The 23,539-nt window shown below is 39.8% G+C and overlaps 1 protein-coding gene across 2 annotated transcripts in view; it reads left to right on the forward strand.

Annotated features, from left to right (window-relative positions):
• Window positions 1–231: 231 nt before the first annotated feature.
• The window catches only part of FBXL2 (F-box and leucine rich repeat protein 2), a 44,614-nt gene continuing 21,306 nt past the window's right edge, over window positions 232–23,539 (forward strand). The window contains exons 1-4 of one of the 2 annotated variants that reach the window (XM_062621443.1): window positions 232–350; window positions 12,695–12,756; window positions 21,350–21,404; window positions 22,912–22,986. In XM_062621443.1, coding sequence (XP_062477427.1) covers window positions 348–350; window positions 12,695–12,756; window positions 21,350–21,404; window positions 22,912–22,986 — 195 coding nt within the window. In that variant the 5' untranslated portion in view covers window positions 232–347. Of the gene's footprint in view, window positions 351–12,694; window positions 12,757–21,349; window positions 21,405–21,812; window positions 21,891–22,911; window positions 22,987–23,539 lie in introns of those variants that run through there. The other variant, XM_062621453.1, reaches the window with a different exon arrangement.

Raw genomic sequence — 23,539 nt, forward strand, 5'->3', positions numbered from 1 at the left:
CGAAGGCTCCCATGTCCTGCCACCGGGAGGAGCCGGGCTCCCTCAAGGGGCTGACAGGCTGCGAACCCACCAACCCTCACACCTACCCTGACAGCCGCCATGACACCGGCCCCCCCTCCCCTTCCCCTCACGGAGCCACCTGAGGCGAGAGGGAGGGGCTCGCAGCCGAGGGGGCGGAGCCGGGGCGGCCCGGCCCCACCGCGCAGGGGCGGTGCCGGTCACATGGTGGTGGCGGCGGCCCCGCCCCGCCCCGGCTCCGGCGGCGCGCTCGCGCAGGCGTTGCACCTGGCGCCCTCTTCGGGGCTCCCCGTCTCCAGGACAACCGGCCTCGCCGCGGCGCCTCTGCCATGGTGAGCCTGGGGCCCGGCCCGGCCCGGCCCGGCCCGCCGCGCCGCTCCCCTTCACCCTCTGCCGCCGCCGGGCTTTAGGGGGGCTGGCTCGGCCACTTGGGGTCCGGGGCGGGGAGCGGCGGCGAGGTGGGACGGGCAGGTGATGATAGGGCGGGTGGAGCCGCCGCCGTGGGGAGAGAGTTCTGTCGGGGACGTGTAGAGCGGCTGCCGGGCCAGGCGGCAGGCGGGCCCCTCAGCCCGAGGGGAGGGAGGGAGGGAGGCGGCCCGGCCAGGCGGAACGTCTGCGCTTGGCGGGCGGAGTAGACAGGGTACGGGTGTGCGTGAGCAGTGGCGGTGCGGATGTGGTGCTGGGCGGGCTGTGTCGTCCGCGGCTGTAGCGGTGGGGAGAGTGTGTGTGTGTGACTGTAGCAGGTGGGGCTGCTGTAAGCACAGGCAGGGCGGGCACAGCCTGCGTGTCTGTGGTGAGGTGTGGCGGGTGCGTGTCCTCCCCGTGTAGCGCCGGAGCAGCCATGGTGGGAGTCCGGCTGTGTGCAGAGCGGGTCAGGTGTGGCAGGGGTGTGCTGTCCCGCTGTGTAGCACGGGAGGGGTAATGTGTATGGGTGTGTAAAGCGGCTGGGGCGTGACAGAGGTGCCTCGTCCCCCCGTTATGGAGTAGGGAGGAAGGTAACGTGTGTGTCGGTGCGCAGGGCAGTGTCACGCTGTGGGTGCATGCGGTGCTGTGCTGTATGCTTATGCATGTGCAGTAAGCCAGGGTGTGGCCTAGGATGTGTATGTATAAAAGATGTACAGTAGGTCATGAGCATAATGTATAACATGTCTGCGTGTGTGTGCATCTGCTATGATTTCATCTTCGGTTATGTCTGTGTATTGTAGCAGAGATTTAACATTGCTTGCAGGGAAATGACATGGCATCCTATGTATCTAGCTGTGTTTGTGTACTGCTGTCTGGTATGGGCGTCTGCCTCTGTGTGTATATATAGTGAATATTGGGTGTGGCATAATATGGGGATGTTTTTATAGGCACGTATGCTGTGGGTGTGGCAAGGATTATCTGTGCTTTTTATATGCATGTAGCACACATAGGGGATGGTATTTTGTGTCTATAGAGTGCCGGTTGTTTCTATGTATAAGTATGCCTAGCTGTAATGCTTTAACGCACAGGTGTGTTTATAATGGATTTGCGGGGGGTGTGTGGTGGGCATGAGGTTTGTTGCATCTGCGTGTGGAGGTATAGTGTCATGTAGGTGTGGGGAGAGTGCAGCAAAGGAGGAAGAGGTTGGTTGAGGTTTGCTGTGTGGGTATAATACGCGGGGATGCGATACGGTATGTGCACACAGTGAGTGGCGGGAGAGAGGTGCATCATGACAGTCATGAGAGGAGATGGCAAGGTGTGTAAGGGGGAGCGAGTAGGAATGGACACGGCATGTTGGGAAAGGGCACTGGTATGATCGCTGTCTTCAGCGATGCCTTACTGCTTTGCAGTGATAGTTACAGTGGTAGATATAGGAAGAAGGCATAGTTGCTAGCCTCTCACACATAAAGAAATGCACAGTTTTTAAGGCAGAAAATCATTTTGTGTCTGTTTTTGTGTGTGTAACAATAGCGGGTTTCGTGTGGCAAGTTCTAGGGAGGGAGCACTCAGCCTTGCAAAGCGATGGAAAGAAGGGGTGGCCATGAGGGGAGAGGAGGGATGGCCATGAGGGAAGATCATGAAGGGAGAGGAGGGATGGCCATGAGGAAAGATCATGAAGGGAGAGGAGGGATGGCCATGAGGGGAGATCATGAAGGGAGAGGAGGGGTGCCATGAGGGGAGATCATGAGGGGAAAGGAGGGGTGCCATGAGGGGAGAGAAGGGGTGCCATGAGGGGAGATTGTGAGGGGAAAGGAGGGGTGCCATGAGGGAAGATCATGAGGGGAGAGGAGGGGTGCCATGAGGGAAGATCATGAAGGCAGAGGAGCAACGGCCATGAGGGGAGATCATGAGGGGAAAGGAGGGGTGCCATGAGGGAAGATCATGAAGGGAGAGGAGGAATGGCCATGAGGGAAGTTCATGAAGGGAGAGGAGGGATGGCCATGAGGGAAGATCATGAAGGGAGAGGAGGGGTGCCATGAGGGGAAAGGAGGGGTGCCATGAGGGGAGAGAAGGGGTGCCATGAGGGGAGATCGTGAGGGGAAAGGAGGGAGCGCCATAGGGAAGATCGTGAGGGGAGAGAAGAGGTGGCCCTCAGGGGAGAGCAAGGTCATCTGTGGGGGTGTGAAGGGCAGCCATGGGGGCTAGTGGCAACAGCTTTACAAGTGTGGGCCACTGCGAGAGGTGGAGGTTATGAGGGGCAGCTGTAAGGGGCGATCAGTTTGCCCATATTGGCATGGTTTAGTGGTGGGTTTGGTAGTCCTGGGGTAACGGTTGGACTTGGCGATCTTAAAAGTCCTTTTCAGTCTAATTGGTTCTATGATTCTATGGAGCATATCCCTGTGGTGGTGTAACTTTTCTTCCTTGCATAAAGGCTTCTTTGTGCTCCTTCTCTTTAATTCTGAGATGTGATTTGTTGCTACATGGAGCAGTAAGCAGTGGATGAGGCTGTGGATGGTATAATACTGGTGATTATGATGTTACTTAATGACATGTCCTTCTTCACATTAGTATTCCATCACATGTCTTACTCCACATCCGAGAATATACAGTACCTTAAAAGTCAATTGAATAAAATGGATTTATCTCATGTTCTAAACTTAGGACAATTGCAGACTGAAAAACAGCAAACAAAATATTTGTAAACTGTTTCACAATAGAAATAAATATTTTCCATTGACCAAACTCCAGGTATGGAGTTTTCCTGCATGGTCCATTTTGGCATTCCTGATTAGAAACCTGTAGCAATCTAAACTCAGCAGACATAGAATCTGCAAAGAGCACTGAATTGTTGTTGGAACAACACAGGTAAAATTGCAGAAATTATGCTGGATAAGCCTTACTGCTGTGCAGGTTCTTGTATTGGGCAGCTCCTTAGTTGCACATCACAGGTGATAAGAAAAGGATGAAATAGCATCATTTTAAAAGTCTTTTCATATTTTCATATATTAAATTCAGTGAATACTTATACTGGAATTGCTCTGTTACAGAGTTAGTCCTGTTTCGATTGCTCTTTCCCTCTTAATTCCTTATAGCTGCATAGTTTAAAATTCAAGAAGTGTGAGGAAGGGATTAATTTTGGCCAGTTAACACCAGCCCTTTTAGTATAGGGAATGCACATGGTCCTAGAAATCAGAAGGTCCATCAGCTTATTGCTTGTTTATTTTGACAATGAATATTTAGTCATCTCAGTTAAAATGAGGGTTAACACTGGGCTAGCAGATGTGGAAAGTGTGAAAGTCAGATTTTCACTGGAGCATGGCAACTATTTTTAGGTTAGTGTAGAAAAATAGTGCTAATCTGGCACTGTGACAGTATTGATCTGAATGCCAACAGAAAGCTGCACAGGGACAGTACTTCAGCTGTTTTGTCAATGAAGAAATCAGAAAAACTGCACTAATTTAATATTAATTGTTATCAACTTCTGTAAGAGTTCTGGTAGTGTTTCTGCTGAATCAGAAATACACATACATAGCATATGCTAAGTAGGACAAAACCAGATGATGTTGTGACACCAAAAAGTTCTTCCTTGCAGTTCAGACAGTAGCCTCGAGATAGGTTAGGCGAGCTGCAACATTCACTTGCATTCTTTCTAATAACCTTCTTAGGAAGATGATCCTCTATTGATTTCTTTGGGTTTGTTTTGGTGGTGTTTTTTTTTTAACCTCTTTATGTTTTAGCACAATGCAAAGGATGTTACAGTTTCTGATTGTACTTGAGCTATGTATTTTGGGTGACTTGATTGGAATGCAATAGGGCTGGAGTCCAGCTGTCTGAGCTTTTACAAAACAGCTTTCCCACTTGAACTTTTAACAGAGGGTGGGATATTCTAATAGTAAAGCTTCCAAATGGGAAGATTGTAAACAGAGTAACTTCTAAATATCGAGTTAGGTTTGCATTGTTAAAAATGCAGGAAATCTTTATCCACTGTTACAACAGAAAAAGGTACCTTAAGGCATTGAAAGAGTATAACGATGAACTTAAAATTCACAGCATGCTGGTATCTGCTCTGTCAATTCCGTGTTTATTTTTCAGGATCAAGAAATTAAGTGTATGTCTACCAAAGTTTAAACTAGTTGTTCTTTAGTTTGAAGGTTTTTTTTTCCTAGTAGCTTCTAAAGATCAAACTTCTCAGGCTGTTTTTTTGAAAGAATTAACTGTGCTATGAATGTCTTTAAATCTGTGTATGTGTATAGCCCGATTCTACAAGACTGCATGAAACCAGGTGGCTTATACTTGTGATGAGATTGACATTAATTTGAGTATGCTCCCTGTGAACCATGTTGTGGTGGAAGCTGCCTTACCTTCTATTTCAGTATGTCTTGTGTGGAGTCTCAGAGTTGCTTGAATGGTCAAAAGTAAGTTCCTTTCTCCCGTGTTTTGAACTGAGGCTTTTGCAAATTGCGTTTGAGTGTCTGATGCATAAGGAGGAATTTGTTATTTACCTGACCAAGAAAAAGAATGCACAGAATCTGTAGGATGCATAGTTTCTGCTGACTTCAATAACCTCTCTACTATGCTTACCACTCCCCTGTCTCCACACTCCACCCCTACCCTCCAAAAAACCACTAGAACACATCCCCAAGCAAAAAACTACAGTATGAATGTAAGTGTCTAAGCCGGCTGAAATAATTTCTGTTGGGTACAGAGCGGTAATGGAAATGCAACAATAGTTGCATTGTTTAAAGTAAAGGGCACCTCAGGTGATAAAATCAACTCCAGCCAATCTCTTGAGTGATTCCCTTTGGGTTGTTAGCATTACCTTAGAGGAACCACTGCACTCCTGCTAGAGGAGGACTGGAACTGGAAATGTGCCCTTTTCTGGGCTTGCACATTTGTGACTACTTGGAACCACAAGCTACTGCTCTGTAGACCACAAGAAAGTACTTTAAATTTGGTATCAAGCTGCTACCCTTAAAATATTGGCCATACTTCATGGTATATTCTCTTTCTCTATCCCAGTGTTTTCCCATGTTCTTCTTCAGGCAGAAATAGTAAACTTTGTTTTTGTTGGATTTGATTGCTGTTCAACTGGTTAACCAGTATGTTCTGTAAATTTAACTCAATAAGGAGACAAGACATCAAATCTGCATAAATGTGAAACTCTACCCGTATGTCAAGTTTGTCTTCAGAGGTTGAAATTGAGGTTAGAGCTTCACAGGGGAAAGGCATTTCCATATCATGACTTGAAGTTACTCAGTACTTATCTAAATATTAAGGGGCAAAATGTCTGCATGTGCTTGTTGTTCTAAAAAATGGTCTATAATGTACTTCTTAAGCAGAAGTATCAAGGTTATTCTGTGTCTGCAGAAATTCAAGAACCAGAAACTTTGGTAAATACTAGCAATTAAGTGAGTGTCCAGTTTCTCTTCTAAATTTCAACCTCTTTCTTGGAAGAGTTTGAAAAAGATGTTTTGGAAATGGTACTGTGATGCTGTTTCCTTTGAAGTCAGTTATTATTGCTGCTTGTAATCATTAAGAGGTACCTAATTTTGTCTTTTATAACTGAAAGCTATTATTAATTATATACTACATATGTGGCTTGTGCAGCTGCAACACAGATTCTGTGTCATCTTTTTTTTTTCTGGTTCATGCTCTCAGGAAATTGCCTCACAGAGAAGGTTTGTTCTTTGTAATGAAGATTTCCCATACTCAGTACTAGAAAACCAGCAGTTTTGACATAGTGTTTATGATACAGATCAAGCACTGCTATGAAATGGATTTGTAGAAGCTATAGAGTAATTTCTGGAATGAACAATAGCTTTTAAGTCTCAAATGTATTTTTGAAGAGCAGTTACATTGGGAGGAAATATTAATACTCAATTTTTTGGTTTCACACATGCTTAGGAGATGGGATTCTGCTTTTATCCATGCAGTCAGGACTTAAGCTGTAGTTTCATTTGCAGGTTTAGCTAAGTACAGTAAGAAAAAGAATTGCCTTTCTGGATTTGGGGTTGTGTAGCTGGAGGGAGAACTGTGGCAGTCGAAATTAAGAATGGTGCAAACTCCTGGGGAAATGGAGCTGCAGAAGAACCTCTATGTACGCGCTCTGTGATGGTTTCAGGTCGCCACTGTGTCAGTTCGTATGCTAGTATTGGAGACTGTGAGTAAAACTTAGCCATATGTATGTCAGTAAAACCAGCTATATGGAGAAGTGATGATTCAGAGGAGTTTTGAAAGGTGTACTCTTAAGGGCTCTGAATCTGTGCATGGCTGAGACTGAATGGCTATGCCTAACCAGATATTACTGCACCAAAAGAAAGGGACACTGACTTTTGTCTCGGGCTTGTTTTTCAGAAACCTGTCATGCTCTGAGTATCTGAGAATGTATATTTAATGGCATAATTCTTCAAGACTGCATGAAACCAAATAGGGTGTTTTTATGATGAAACCGACTGTAATTTGATCACACAGTCCCTGTGAATTTTGTGATGGAAGCTGCCTTGTAATCCATCCCAGTATTTCTGCTTACAATTTCAATGTTACGTGAGTGGTCAAAGGAAAGTAGCTTTCTCTGGTGTTTTGAGCTTAGGCTTTTGCAAATTGAATTTGAGTCTCTGCTTGATGCTTAAGGAGCGATTTGTTCTTTGCCTGGTCAAGAAAAAGAAAGCACAGAATCTGCATGATGCACTGTCTACCCTTGTGATGGGCTACAGTCAACAATTGCTTCATCCATCTCATTTTAATTTTCTGCCACAGGTCTTTTGATCTCCAAGCCCATAAAGTAGATGATACGGGTTTTCCCATCTTCTGCTTTAAACTGATTTGTAGATTTGACTGTTAATTGAATGCTTTGTTCTGGTTTTTAGGAATAATATCTAAGTGCTTCATCATTTTGTTTAAATTTGGAAGCACATAACCTTAAAAAAGGAATAATCGATAAATATCTGAAGAAGGAAATAGTCATTAAAATCATCTTTTAAAAGAAAAGAAACTGGAGAAAAGATTTACCAGTCAGTATATGACTAATAAAAGACGAGGGTAAAACTTTGTCAAACCTGTTTTTTCAGCTGTCTCTTTATGTGTGTTTACAGAATATGCAGGGATACAATTAACAGCTTTTTCCAAATTTCTTACTGTTTAAGCAGTAGTTGTTGGATTACTTGTTATCTATTTATTTATTCCCTGCATCGAGCTGAAACAAGTCTCTAGTTATGAAAGATTAGGTAAGAGATAGTTTATTTTGCCATGCAGTTTGGGTTTGTTTTGCCATTTCTGCTAGTGGTTAGAACAAGATGTATCTCTTTGGTTTGTATCATAATTTACATGAATTAAGTGCTTACATGAATCTGTCACAGCACCTTAAATAACAGCAGTGGTAAGACAGTAGTATGTGAAAGTATGCTCAATATCTGGGGCTAGTTCAGAGGATTGCTGTCTCATTGGTGACTTTATAGGAGATGAGGCTAAGTCTTGCATTAAAGAACAGCCAGATCAGCTAACAGGTCAGGCTAACCTGTTAGGCCTTTCTACCTTGGTTGCTTGCAGTAAGTAAGTCATACTATTGAAAGGGCTTGATTGGTGATTTCCAAATATGTTGTTGGCAGTAGGTGACAGCCCTTCTGAAAAACACACAGAAAAGGGTGATGTGAGTAGTTAGGTCAACTGAAAATTGTGTGATCAAGACAGCAGTCAAAGCAACCTCCAGGCACCTCCAACTCCATGTTAAGAGCTGGAACAGCCAAAGGCCTCGAGATAGAGTTGAGCAGCTACGGACATCAGCTCTGAAGTTCACAAATGACCTTGATCAGTCACCCAGTGAGAACAGGACCTTGCAAAGCCAGACTGATTCCCTCCAGTAAAATGTGAATGACATGGTATGAATACCAGTGCTGGCAAAACAAGAATGATGGGTCTTCTGGAAGAAAACCAAGCAGCAAAGTGGGCAGTGTGGCCAGCTGCTTCTGCCTGGCAGGTTTTAATATATTGGACAGTATGTACTTTGGGGAAACTTTAAAAGCAGTATAGTGCTTACAGGCAGCCCTAGGTCAGTGGAAGACGTTATCAAAAGACAGAGAGATGTTCACAGGCATATTTTATAGAATCACAGAATGGTTTGGGTTGGAAGGAACCTTAAAGCTCGTCCAGTTCCAACCCACTGCTGTGGCAGGGGCATTTTCCACTAGACCAGGTTGCTCAAAGCCCTGTCCAACCTGGTATGTGATCTTGTTCACCGAAGGTGGGCCTTAATTGTTTAAGCTGACTAACACAGTAAGTACAAAGTATGAGGTACTAGTTGCTTTTATTGGTCAGTTTGTCACAGTGCAGGAAGAGAAGAGATCCCGAGGAAAGAACAGTGTAAAAGACCCCCATAGATATCTATCTGGCAGCAAGGAGGAAGCTGTGAGCCTACTGAAGACAATGCCCTGAGCTCTGGTAGAGGGTCCAAGGGAAAAAGAGGTTAGTGACCAAAATAGACCAGAATGGCTGGGATTTTAAAGTGCACAAAGTCAAAGCTTGTGATGGAGCATGGTGAGCAGATTGAGCATAGGAGTGAGAGCCTTTAGGGCAAATAGTGTATGTTGTTGAAACGAAAGACTTGGCCATTCTGTCTCTGCTCTAGGCAAACTTGGTTTGAGATGGGATTGCCTTTCAAGGTTCACTTTGGTGTGTCATAATTTTATTGATACAGAAAGCTTTACCATGAGTTCTAATGTAACAGCAGTCCTGTGCCACCAGCTGTTGTGTCTTGGGTATCACTTACTTCTGTTCTGTTGGCAATGTGCATCCCTTTGCTTGTCTGACACTCCTTTTGTTGCCTGGATACCTTTACCTTTTGCTACTTGCATAGAGTTAAATGATTCTGCCTGTCTGCCTGTCCAATGCTTTAATTGTTCATTTCTGGAGAAAGCATCAGCTAGCAGCAGTTCTCTGACCATTAGAGAGCACTCTATAGTGTCACATGTGAGAGAATACAAAATTTATAGTAAAGCAAGATTGTTTTCCCTTTTCTTCCTCCTCCATTTTTCTGTTGTATTTAAATAGAGAGCTTTTTAGGATGCCACTCATAACTTTAGTGTGCTCCTGAGCTGCTCTGGGTAGCAAAGCTGATCTGCTGGCTTTCTTCTCACTATAGTGAGAGGTGATTTCAGTAGCATGGTGAAGGGGAGATTGCACAGGCAGCAATTGGGTGTCTCTGTTGAGGAAGAGATGTGCAGCAACCTTGTGTGGTTTGTGTTTGGTAATAAAAATCTGCACATCAGGGGAACTGAATAAAAGTTTAATTCTAGTTTGTCAGGATTTTCCTTTAAAACACCTTGTCCTTACAATGCCTATCACTACATAAATAACAGTAAATAAATATTGCTCTTGACAGTGAAAACCTGAAAGACGCTATGCTTTTTAGACATGGCAATATTTGCAGTCTAACTAGGATGTTAGCCCTGTCAGCCATAAATGTATGGATTTAATTCTAAACTGCTGTCTCCTTTGGTGACAATGACCCAACATTGCATTTGTTCCTGGCCTGATAAATAATTCAGCCTTGGTTTTAGTATGTATGTCTTCTCTTTTTGCTGATGTTCTTTTGGGTGTCTCGGACATAATTTTCCCTTTTTCCCAAATTTATCCCTACTTACTTGCTTTAGCACACTACTAAGCAAGTCTGGTTTTGAGTCTGTTTTTTAATAACTTTTGATTTGTAAAGTCGACAGGTTGAAGGTCCTTATTGACTCTGATGTCAGTGGCAATTAGGTACATAAATATCTCCATGGAACTGAGCCATAATGCCAGCAGAACTGTTTCATCTGTAAAGACAATAGTCCTCTTCAAAAGAGGACTGGATAATAACTGAAATTGCATCATTAAAAAAAATTATCACCAAAATTACTAGTATAACCTTGTTTTGATCTTAAAATACTAGTTGGAAGGAACTTCAAAATGTTTAAGGTAAGCATAATAAACTGTGATGAATATTCTTATATTTCTTCGTAGAGAAAAATGTACTTTTATGAACTTACTGCACTTCTTTGCCAAACTTGATGCAAAACCACAAATGTACAATTCCGTCAGTAATTCTGGAGAAAACAGGAGAGCTTTATCACCAACTGTTAGACCAGAAGAGAAGAATATGTGGTGCTTTTAATAGTGGCAAGCTGACTGTGGTGTACCAACAAGTTATGTTCCAGGACTAGTGGTAGTTAGTGTGTGTAACAATCTGGAAGGGGAAGCAAAACTGGGAGGTTATTTTTTTGAATGTGACAAATTTACTAACTTACTGTGTTGCCTTCATACAGTGAGCTTATATCCATGTTATTATACATCTGAGAATCTAGAGTGTAAAGAAAAATAAAGGTGATAACCTTTGTACTGGCAAAACGATGGCACGTGTTAACCAGTAGCAGGCTGCAAAGTATCTTTATTTAAAAATAATCAGGCTCATAAGTGGAAAATGTATGGTAGGTGATGTAACCTTAGAGGAATTATCTGTAACTACAGAATAATTAAGTTTAAAGAGGATTTTTAGTGGTCTCTGATACTGAATGTTCAGAATCTAGGCCAGAATTAACTAAGATGTAAGTTCACTAGTTGGTTTTACTGTAGACCTAGTGTGCTTTCACAGAGGTAACTTCCTTCTCTGCAGCAGAAGTATTTCCTCACTTTGGTTTTTAGTGATGTTAAGTTCTATGAGGATGGCATATATGCCTTATTTTTCTAAATGAATGCTGCAATAAACACAGGACTATGTTTTGACTGTTCTTCTAAAAAATTATCCCAATATATAATACTGTTTTCAGGCTGTAAGATGAAAAGCATGAGTAGCATATAATCCTAAAATGGCATACATGCAGATAATTCATAAACCAATGAATTACTAAGTTCAGACAACCTCTTCTAAAAATAGTGTTGGTGTGCGTAGTGTATTTCAGCATAAAGTCAGTACACTGACAGCAATGGGCATGGGATGTAAAGCAGAACCTCAACCTGCAGTCAGCCATGTAGAACTGCTTAAAGCCATGAATGTTTTTCTCCTTAAGGAACTAGAATTGGGTTTTGATTTTCTTTGGTTTTGTTTGGGTTTGTTTGTTTGATTGGTTTTGTTTTGTTTTTTTTTTTTTGGTGGGTTTTTGTTTGTTTGCTTGTTTGGGTGGGGTTTTTTTGTTTTCCTTATTTTCCCAAGAAGCAAAGCATACTTGCCAAGTAAGTGATAATGTGTGATGGTAGGATGGACAAGGGATAACACTGAGTCAGGAACAGCATACTCTCAGTGGAGGACCGAAAGATTACTTCCAGTTTACCTTTTAGCATTCAGGAAGTTCTTGGCTATATTGTATCTCCTTCTGGCTTTTGTTTCAGGTAATGTAGACAGCAGATGACTACCTAATGATCTTCTCTTTGCAGGGGAAGTGATTGTTTGTGACTTTGACTCTCTCCAGTCTATACTGTGATTCCTTGAATTGATTGCAAACATGATTCTGATTCACTTTGTTTTGTTTATTGCTGTTTTTCAATGGCAAAATGTCTCAAACCTGCATATTTACAATAAGTTGTCAGTATCTCCTTTCTGTAGCTTATCTATTTATCTGTTGACTAATCCTGTTTGTCTTTTGCAGAAACATTTTCCTGTGTATTACCTGCTTTTTCCTTTGGCATTTTCTTTCAATCTCTCCACTTTCTTTTCCTTAGGAGGTCTGTTAGGAAATTCTGGGTGAGAGGTATTTTCAGTTTTTCTGGTAGCATTTTTTGAGGTGCTTCCCATGCTTATGTAGCAGTTGCTGTCATACCTGTGGCAGTAAATTATTTAAATTTAGATTATTATATTTTATCCACATTCACATACCTGGGCCAAAGTATTTACGCTGCAGGCAATGAAGGAAGGGACCTGAATAACTGGAAAGTGTCCCCTTTCTGTTTTCTGTAATAGGACAGTTTTAGGACACTAACTAGTGTGTGTTTGTATGTGTCTAGCTATTGCTAGAAGTTTCGCTGTTGCCTAGAATACTATGAAAATGTGTCTTCGTATTGCTTGTTTAATGACTGTCAAGTTGCTTCATAATTTTTAGCACAGTTGCATCTTAGCACTAGGGGATACCAGGTGTATGTGTGAGTGTGGCCCTGTTGTGTATATTGAAATGATTTTATAGTATTGCCAACTGACATGTTGAAAATGGGAACAGTAATTTAAAAGAATTAAGCACCTAAATAGAAGGTGAAAAGACTCTCTAAAAGCCTTTGTCTTGTAGGTCTAAGTGATGATTTTTCTTTCTGTTTTTAGGTTTTCTCAAATAATGATGAAGCCCTTATTAACAAAAAACTACCCAAAGAACTTCTGTTAAGGTAACTTTATAGTGTGTTAAGGGGTAAAAACATGAGGATCATGCATTGCTTAGATAGCTTACAGGCTATCAAGTGCTATTTATTCTTTTTTAAATCTGTCTTGAAATAAATAGTAACATGCTTCGTTTAGTTCTTGGAATTGTTGAAATTGTTGTCTTTTGGTTAGCCTTGATTTGTTTTAATGTGTTCGAATTATACTATACCATGGAAGATGCAATCTAACAGTGATCTTTTCCTTGCATGTCAGAAAAACTGAAGTAAAATGTCCAAAAGCTTTGGTGTACAGAGTAGTCAACTCTTCCAAGCTACACAACGTTTTTATCTGTCTGAAGAGCCTGTAATCCTTTCTGTAATGTAATTCACAGTCTTCATGTCATGAATTTTGTTATAACAAAATGTAAGTTCAAGTTCAAAGCTTTCAAAAAGTCACTGCAGAAAAGTGCTGCCTGTTAGCATTACTCTAAGTTAGAACCAGCAAGAGAACTTTCCTTACTGTAGTAATTTGGTTAGTCATAAATTTCATCAGCTTGCACTGTGAATAGCTCACCTTTGCAGGAGTTAGCTATGACATCAAGATCAGTTAAGTTCTGCCCATGGTTGAGATGCTAAAGGATGTCTTTGCACTCTCATCTTTTTTAAGTTGATTTCAGGCAAAGTGTAAACTGCCATATATGATGATACGGCTCAACTGGATGTGATCACATCAATGCTGGAACTGAAACAGCTTAGTGGTGTCTTCTGTGTCTGCCTATAGAGTTTGTTACAGCCTCTCTTGGAGGGAAGAAAAAAGGAAAGTGTTCACTTGTAATGCTGTAATTACAGATTTAAGTGATGGTGTTAACAAAACTGAGCTGACGATTTCTTCTTAATACAATAAGATGTTTGGGTTACCTTGTATATATGTCATTGCATCCAGTCTGAAGTGGAAGAATGTCTCAAATAATGGTAGTTTGCATTTTAGACTCATAGAAAGGGTTGGAAAGTACCTTAAGATCATCCAGTTCCAACCCCCTGCCATGGGCAGGGATACCTCACACTAAACCTTGTCACTCAAGACTCCATCCGACCTGTCCTTGAATGCTGCCAGGGATGGAGCATTCACGACTTGCTTGGGCAACCCATTCCAGTGCCTCCCCACCCTCACAGTAAGGAACTTCTTCCTTATATCTAACCTAAACTTCCCGTTTCAGTTTGAACCCATTACCCCTTGTCCTGTCACCCCAAGCTCTGCGCTGCAGCCTCTGCTCTCATCAGTTCTGTCTGGGTGCTGACACTGGCCAATACTGGGGCAGCCAGAGCAGAGCTCCCAGGCTGGGCCCTGCTCCTGGGAATTGTGAGAATTCCTGCATTTAGCTTCTAGGTGTCAATTTTCTGAATTGTGTATTCCAACACCAAATTTGGTAAGTTCTTTAAAACATTAAATAGGGAGTAGCTTAATTGTTTCATTGAGGTGTATGTTTATTCCAACATACGCATTTTAAAGGACATTTTAAAGAACTCAGGGGAAAAAAATGTGCAAGAAATTGGACAATACCAGTGACTTAGCTGTTAGCTCTTGAATACAAGATAACTTCTTGCAGAACAACTTGGGGGCTATATAGGCTTACCTTGGATTAGACCAACTGAGGAAGTGATTCTGCGAAGGCACTGCCACTGCACTATTGTGCAGTGTCTAAAGAAACCCTTTGCATGGTTGAAGCACTTCCTGATGTTGGAATGACAAAATAAAATAGCCCAGACCAAGCATACACAGAAGTGATTTAGCCAACCATCTAGTTCTTGCGTGTGTATGTCCTCTTTGCAGTTGCATAGTGATCTTCCAAAGTAGATCAAAGCTGTAGCCAGAATAGATGACTGAGAAATTCAACTGGGAGAGTCAGCTTTCTTAGTAAAGACCATGATGATCTCATGCTGAATGCTGGGACTCGAGTCATGGTCCGCCCATAGCCAGGGAGAAATAAAGTCCACATTTTATAACACGCACAGTATTGACTTGGACTGTCAGGGCTTTGGAACTGCGAGGAAGGGGATGGGTGGGAGAGGTGCTCTGTAAAATTCCCTTTTGAAGTTGTACTGCTGCAGAGACAAACTCAGAAGGCCAAAGGCAGAGTATGTTGGAGGGTAGTATGATGGGACATGGGGTCAGGGTTCTCATCCCTGCGGAGTATAGATAGCTGGGGAAATTTAGGGGCACGAACCTGGCTGTCTACAGGATTATCAGTGTGGAATTTGGTTTATGCTTCTGCACATAAATGCTTTTGCAAGACAGAGCCTGAAAGTCTTTCAACACCTAACAGTTTATGCTTGTGCTACAATATGTTTAAAATTGTCTTGCCATATGGTTGTGACAAGAGGGATTAAATATTGCTGCACTGAGTGTAATTAATTTTGTAATTATTTTTGCTGTATTAACGATGCAGTCTACCTTTTAATTAAAAGGAGAGGAAGCCAGTTGCAGTAGAAACATTTTGCTCATAGTGCTGGAACTGAATAGTAAATACACTATTGAAAGTGTCATAAAATACATAGTTTGTTGTTTGCTTATATCAGATATGTATGAAAACCATTGGAAAACACTACAGCTCTTAAAAAACAAAAATCCCTAAAAAAGCCCCAAACAACAGTTTGACATGTGGAAAAAGAGTGGGTAATATTTTGTTACAAATATCTGGAAATGGAAACACAATTTCTTGTATTGCATTCTTATTTACATCAAGTATTTAAACATCTGTAATCTGACTATAACAAGCAATCCAGATTTTCTCTAAAATTGAGAAACCTTTCTCTGATAGTAGACTTAGAAAATACCACAACTGTAAAATTTTACTCATTTGTTGATACAGTTACATACTCTAAAATTGAACAAAATAAGCCCTTGGTCTTATACTGCAGTTCTTGCTCTTTTTTACTATTCTTATTATTTATCTAACAACCAGAATTAGATTGCAAGGTTTTCAAGGCAGGGTCATGTCTCTTGCACATTTTCTACAGATTTTCTACTATGCTTATAAGTAAACGACTGAAACCCTCAGCTTCTCAGGCAAAAAGCTCATTAGGATACAAACCCAGAGGTTATTGTTCCTTCTCAATGAGACCCAGATGACTGTGCAGAGGAGGAAAAGGATATATGACTAATATGGACAGCAGTGGTTTTGAAGAAGACCCTCATTTGGAGGCAGCAGTTATGCTTTGAGTTAGGTAGGGTAGCTTGAGTGGAGAGAGGGAGGAGATAATTTGTTACTTTTTCTGGTTTATGTGCATTTATTTTTATTTGTAATATTGGAGTAATTTTATTTTTGTGGAAGAAACAGGCTGCTTCTAAAAGCTTTGATTTGTGGTACTGTTCAAGCTAAAAGAAAAATGATCACTGTTAGCTGTTGCAATGCTGTTAATTTGCCAGTTGGCAAGGAATACTCTTTCCCCTCTGCTCTTATATATTGCTAGAAGTGAAAGGTTGAATAAATGCTAAATTGTATGATGTTTGAGTAAGAATCCTGCAACGATGTTATAAATCATGTCATTTAAATAATGTTTTCAGGCAATTATAGTTTTTTCTTTGCTTAGCCTGTATGTTTATGGAAAAGCATCGTATGATTATACAGGACATTAGTTGTGGATTTGCACTGGTGTCTAAACTTAATAAACCCGTATCTATTTCAGAAGGATCAGAAATAAAGTCAGAGAGAGACTGTTGCAATTTTAACAGTAACAGCTGTTCCAGTAAGATGTCACAGCCTTGAAGATGAATAGTTTTCTTTTTTCTTTTTTTTTTTTCCCCTTGTAAATTGCTGGGAAAAACAAATGGATTTTTCAAGTTACCATATGAGTCTGAAAAGCATTGGGAACAAAAAAAAATGAAGTGACTGTAATATTAGAATGTTCTGACTTTCCAACAGCTTCCAAAAACCTTTTCCTTCTTTTTTTTTTTTTTATTTTATGCTTGATGAGAAGTTTGAAAACATACATGTTTGAATTCAAACGTACAGGTTTGAAAATGGGGTTATAGCCAGTACTTCTGGCATGTAGAAGGACAGATAACACTTGTTCATTTGTGTTTTAACTGCTAACCTTCTGTGCTACAAGATTTTGCACAAAAATGGCAAGCTTCAGAAACAAAGAAACAAAGATGTTTATTCCTTTTGACCCCTTGAACCATGTTATGTTCCCTTCTGCCTTCAAAGTACCAACTTCATAGGCTGGACCACAAATGCAGAAGCTGTTCTGAGTTCTGCTATAAACCATATGTACTTGGTGCATGTACTGGAATAATAATAGGTCATAGTAGTCATACTATGGGTCATAATAGTCATCAGAGTAAAAATTTGATTGCTTAATCAGATTTCAGAGAGGATAAGCAAAGTTTTGGGCCTTAAATTAGGAGAAGAACCCAGGACTTGTGTTCCAGTAGCAGCTTTTCTTGTACAGAAGAATATGCAGCATGTGAGTCAGCTAATTAAGTATTATATATGTTTTCATGTTTCTGTTCTTTGTTTTTAGTACTGCACACTGCTTTTTGCTCAGCTTTTAGCCTGTTACTACTGTAGGGAAGAAATTGCCAGAAACTTAAAATTTGTGTATTCAAACATAGTATTTGGTATGTTTGAAGTGATGCTTTACCATCTGTGTGCTTAACTGTGGGGGAAATAGAAAAAATATAGCAAAGGTTACAAGAAATTGTTATAATGCCATTGGTATTTCTTAGCTAGATGTGGTAGGTACTTAAATGGCCCACAGTTGATGTAAAATATCTTACCATAGGAAGTACCAACTGGTGAGTCAAAGAACTGAAAAATACAAACTTGTATATGGATCTACTCTTAGTTGGTAAGAATTCTGTAAGCAGACAAACAATGTGTGTATTTTGAGGTGGGGGAGAAATCTGTCATCTCAAACATAGAATCACAGAATCATTGATATTCTTAGGTTGGAAGAAACCTGTAAAATCAAGTCCAACTGTTAACCCGGCACTGCCAAGTCTACCACTAAACCATGTCCTGAATCGTTGCACACACATAATTAATTTTCCCCACTTCAAGGGTTTGTATAATTAAATGCCTCTTTAAAGGCTTCTATAGTAGTCTATATGAATGCAGTTTATGTACTCATGTCAATTTGATTGTTTCTGATACTGTAATTGCTTGGCAGACTTGCACATCTGTGTACAGCTTTGTTGATACTAATTTTTTTAATGCTGCATGTGCTTCTGATGTCTACATTTAAAGAAGCATACTGGAAAAATGAAGAATGTGCAGAGAAAATGAGATTCAAAGAACTAAAGTACAAAGTCTGTCAACAAGAAGCATTAAAGATGACATGATAAGTGCTTTAAAACTCGGTGTGGGGAAAGTACTAACTGCTAATGTACTCTAATTCGGTGAAGAAAAATAGAAAAAAGCATTAAAGCTGCAAGTCAGACATTCACCTTGGAAATAACACAAATGTAACAGCGTAATTAAGCAGTGGAACAAACTATCAGAGAAGGTGGTGATTTTCCATTTCTTGAAGGCTTTCAAATCAAGAATAGATCCTTTTATGGATGTTAGGCTTTAGTAAAATTCATCCTTACCATAAGGGAGTTGAAGAACTGTGCGCTTGTGCTGCCCATTATGTCTTTGGCATGAAGCTTATGTGTACTGCAGGTACTGTTAACATTGAAAGACCTCCAAGGCCAAACTCATGTGTCCAGACTGGTATGTGTCTAGGGATGGAAAGTCTTGAAGAGCTCTGCTTGGTTGTAAGGGGATTCGCGTTCTTGAACTTCATATAGGATAATTATGGAGAATTGAATAGCCTGGATACTGGCAATCAGAATAGATGATCCTAAACTTTCCTGTGGATCTATTAACTTAATTTCCAGTTTCCCCATACTTCATGTCAAAGGCTTAAGTGGAAATTAATCCTCCTGCTGGCTGTATTAGCTTCCATCTGCATAGCTATGGTCATAGAGGACAGAAGTGCCATACAACCATCAGCTGTCTGTCTTGGTAGTTTTTTCCACTTTTTAAAATTACAAGTGCCTGCTGACATTATTCTTCACCCTTAAGTGCCAGACACTGTCAGTGTCTAATGCTAACAGATGACTGATGATGCCAGTGTTGCCATCTCCATCTCAGTTTTTTGGTTGCCTTTGAAGTCTCTTAAAGACTTCAAAGTCTTTAAAAGACTTTAAATTACTTTAAACCTTACAGTCTTGTGCCTTGTTGGCTAATTTTCCTGACTGGTAAGTATTTCCTAGTAGTTCTGTGTGACTGCAGTAGAGAAGCAAGTGTGTTTTAGTGGTGCATATGTAAGCCTGTACTATAGAAGGTAAACAGAAAAGTATGGGGAAGAAATGCTTTCAAGCAAGTTGGCAAAATGACTCTTTGGAATTTACTGGCATCTCTTACCTATCCTAGTATTTAATTCAGTAATGATTCTGATTAGGATGCATTATAATCCAGCAAATATTATTTTGGTGGGGACATTTTGGAGCACCTTGCAAGAAAGTTTCTTCTTTAGAATAAAAATAAAAACTGAGAGCATCATGAATGTTTACACTTACTAAAGTATTTTTCCTTTTAACATAAAATGACCACTTTTTGGTTTTGACTTTTTAAAAAGTCACTTCATACAGAATGGAGCAAAACTAAATACATGTGTTCTGCATTTGGTTTTCATTTACTTTTGATCTTCTAACAGCAATAAACAATCAAACATGAAGACAGACTGCCAGACAACTCAGTCTGGCAGTATGAAATACTTTCTCTTCGACATCTTGCAATTTCTTCTGTTGTTTCATATTTCAGTGTAACTAGATACATCACTTCTAAAGCATGTCATGTTCTTCATTCAGGCAAGAGTATTGTGTCACAATGTGGTTTGTCACAAACTTTCCTTTGTAACAAATAATATAGACCTTTTTTGTGCTTCAGCCTCTGTAAATATGAGATAACCTTCTGATTACACTCATACAGTGGTACTAGGAGGAAGCTTTTACAAACCAAGAAGCTTTAGCAGGTCTCTAGCATCATTGGCGACATTCATCTCCTGCCATTTTCCTTGTGCTGGCAAGTCATGGGTTAGTTGGCAAGTTCATGGTGGGGCATTGTTATAAATGCTGCTCTTACAAGGCTGAGAACACTTTCAGTGTTCATCTGAACAATCCAGCAATTTTGCTGAGCACATTTGTATGTCCTTTTTGCATGAAACGCTGCTAAATTTCTTGGAAATGGTCAGACCTCAGAATGGATGTTCAAATGACAGAAATATATGCTATCAAAAGGAATATTATCAACAGGTTTTATAAATTGTTTCATAGCTTTTGAGAATGTCTTGCCTTCTGTTTTCATGGCTAATAGTTTTTGAAGACAAGGTATTACTCTGCAGTGAAAAAGATAAAGTATTTCCATGTGTTAATGAGTATTGGAATACCAATTATCTAAAGTGATAATAATAAACATCTGGAAGGCTGTTACATGGAAGAAGTGCTTCCATTAACTTCCATTACATTTGCTGACTCTTACCACAGCTAAAACTCACAGCGCTTAAGATGTAGGCATCCATTTTGAGCTCTCACTTGAGATTTCCACTTGGAAAATAGTAATTTTACATTAGTAAATTCAGCATCTTTTACCTGTTGTTTACTCCTCAGTGTTAACATCTCACTAAAAGATGAAATTGTTATTATTACTATTAGTTGTTCTGATAACTGAAAAAATTCATTGGCGAGAAGGTAACAGTGAATCACAGGATTTATATATTTATATATATTATTTATATATTTATATATAGTATTTATATTTATAAGTGCATCACAGTAATGTCTTTCATCTATTTCGTATCTCTCTCTGTAATAGAGAATTATTTTGGAATAGGATTTGTATTTTATGCTTAAGCTATTTTTTTTTCTTCACCGAGAACACCCTTTGAAGCAATTTCATTGTTGTCTGGAAGTGGTATTTAGCAAAATTCATTTTGACAGTGAAAAATTTCTTTCAGAAAACTATTAAGAGTTGGCAGCCTTGAGGAATTGGTTCCATGCTCAGAATAGTAATGCTGAATTTTCAATTGTTTCTTGTTGAGTAAATTAAAAAATAAATAACTGTTAGACTTGGTAGTCACTATGAAAGCCCTTTAGAAGTTTGGGTGATTTTTCTTTTTGTTAGTACTTAGATTCTTGAATTTATCTGTGTTTTTCTCCATTTCTTACTAGTCTTCAACCTCTGAAACCTTCACTTGTATTTGTTTGAGTTATTTCTTTAATTGCAGCCCAGTTAAAGGTCTATAAGCTAGTTTGTCTGAATTAAAAAGAAGCAAAATAATTTATCATTCATTTATGTTTGGGTAGTAAGGAGGGGGAAACAGAAAATAGGTATTTTCAGAAGAAACACCTGCTGGTTCTAATATGTTGGTGGTGACTGTCTTTAGATGATAGATGTGATATTATTCCTTAAGTCTTGAGCAGCAAAATAACTTGATAAAATGCTCATACTGCATTTAACTTGCTTCTTGTGCAACTAGTGCATTTTTATAGAACTACAGAGCTGTGAGTCCATGTGTTAGTCTGACTTTATAATAAAACATTCTAATCGTTGTTCTTTGCCTTTCTTCCTAGAATATTTTCTTTCTTGGACATAGTTACTTTGTGTCGATGCGCACAAGTTTCCAAGGTATGTATTTCTGTTGGGGTTTTTTGTTTTTCTGGGGGATGCTATTCTCTTAGTTATATACAAATCATGGGCTTTGGGGCAATCTGCTTCCTGTCCAAAAATAGCCCCCAAACATTAGTTCTCTCAGTCTATTTGGTTCTTAAAATAAAGGAAGAGTTTTCCATTCAGATGTGGTCTTAGTTGCTATGTACTGAAGTTCTGTTTAAAGGCTATGGAAAAGATAACCTAGTTGTGTATGGTCTATATCTGGAGAAAGGATTAAGCCCAGTTTGGTGTGATGGCACTTGCTTTTTATAAAGCATGTGGCTGCATAGCACTATTTTTCAGATGTATTTTCTGTTTAAAATTCCATGTAGTTCAGTTAATGTGCACCATGTGTCTAGGAAGTACATTCATCACTTGCTTGCCAAGTACAAAAAGGTGTTAAGTAGATGGACTACTAATGGAGGAAAAAGGCAGCAGAAGATACTAGAGAAAGCATGCTAAGTAAGCTTTTATGTTTAGCTTATGTTGATTATTTTTCTTGAATTAAAATGAAGAATAGTCTGTTCCCACATCAAGTGTGTACAATGAAGTGTGTTCTTATATAACATGAATGAACGTGTTTATTTCGTGCTTTTCTTCCCTCTCTTGATGAGGATTGGGTTTTATTTTGTTCAGGGTTTATTGTTTTTTGTTTGTTTTGCTTTGTTTGCTTGTTTTAATGTAGAATTGTGTAACTGTTTAATTCCTACACCCATATCACTGTGACCTGCAAGGTCAGTAAGCTTTGTGCTAACATCAGGTTTTGTTAGAACCTTCGGGTAGAGCCTGCAAAACAGTGGAAGAAAACCAAAGTGATTGAATCAGTTGTATTTTTCTCTCAGGACTACCGGTCGGTTGGATGCAGTATTTTTTTCTTCTGGTCTTGAATGTATTTATGTTTCTCCAGCTTTTTTTGCTTTATTTTACTTTGAGCAACTTTTGCTTCGACAGAGAAGGACAAATTCTCAAGCATGCACATGTAACTTTGCACCTGTAAAGGAAAGCCCTGGTTCTAACAGTGGAAGGTCAGCAGTTTTCTGAAAGGTTTCTGTTTTTCTCAGAATAGTAACTAATGAGGTTGAGGAACTATGGGTTTATTGGGCAGAATCTCACCTGCAGCTACTTTTCTCCATAGAGATTTAGCAAAAGTAACTTATTAGACAGAATTCACTAAAGTTTTTTAAAAATGCAGGGTTAGATCTTTGCTGTATCCATGGATGTACTTTAATTTCTTGCTTTCCTACGTGTTTTACTGGCATAAGTTAGCTTCTGCAGTGTACTCCATTTGGGAGATGTGAGATTTATTTCCACAAATTCAGTGTTTTTAACTAGTTGATATTGTATGACAACTAACATCTACAGTTACAGTTCTTTTAAAAAATTTGACCTGAAATTGTATATTTTGTTATATTTCAGTTGCTGAGAGGAAAGTGAAGGGAGCAGGCGGTGGAGGTAATAAATGAACTGTGTTTGTTTTCTGCAGGCATGGAATGTTTTAGCTTTGGATGGAAGCAATTGGCAAAGAATAGACCTCTTCAACTTTCAAACGGATATAGAGGTTAGTGTCCTTAGTTTTTTTTTCTATTCCTATGGTGATGTTTAAAAGCATAGCCCATTTTGAGTATCACATAGACTGTGCTTGTGGTCACATTTTAAAGGCTGAAGTTCAGGATAGGACTGTGAGGGAGCAAATGGATAATAACTCTGTGTTTATCTTTTTTCACACTGGATGAATGTTTCAGTTTTGGTTGCCAGCTATGTATCACATAATTGGCATATATCATATGCATACAGGGCTCTTGAAACTCAAAAGCTGCTCGTTTCCAGAAAGTATAAATGGTGTGTTTGGATGGAGTGAGATCCTCTGAATCAGTTTCACCATCCAGACACAATTTTGTTGCTGGTCGAGCCACTCTGTGAGGATGCCATCTAGTGCTAAAAGCTCTCTGTACGCTTTCCTGTAGGATTTTGAGATTGGCGCAATAAAATGCTGAACAACTTTTCTTAACCACTTACACACCAGATCAAATCTAGGCATGTATCTGATTATGTTTTATGAATGTTTGCTTTATGAGGTTTGGACCTTGCCTGGAATGCAGGTACATGTGGAT

The sequence above is a fragment of the Pezoporus occidentalis genome, unplaced genomic scaffold (assembly GCF_034315485.1).
Source record: "Pezoporus occidentalis ecotype Australia unplaced genomic scaffold, CSIRO_AGI_Poc_V1 ctg107, whole genome shotgun sequence".
NCBI lineage: Eukaryota > Metazoa > Chordata > Aves > Psittaciformes > Psittacidae > Pezoporus > Pezoporus occidentalis.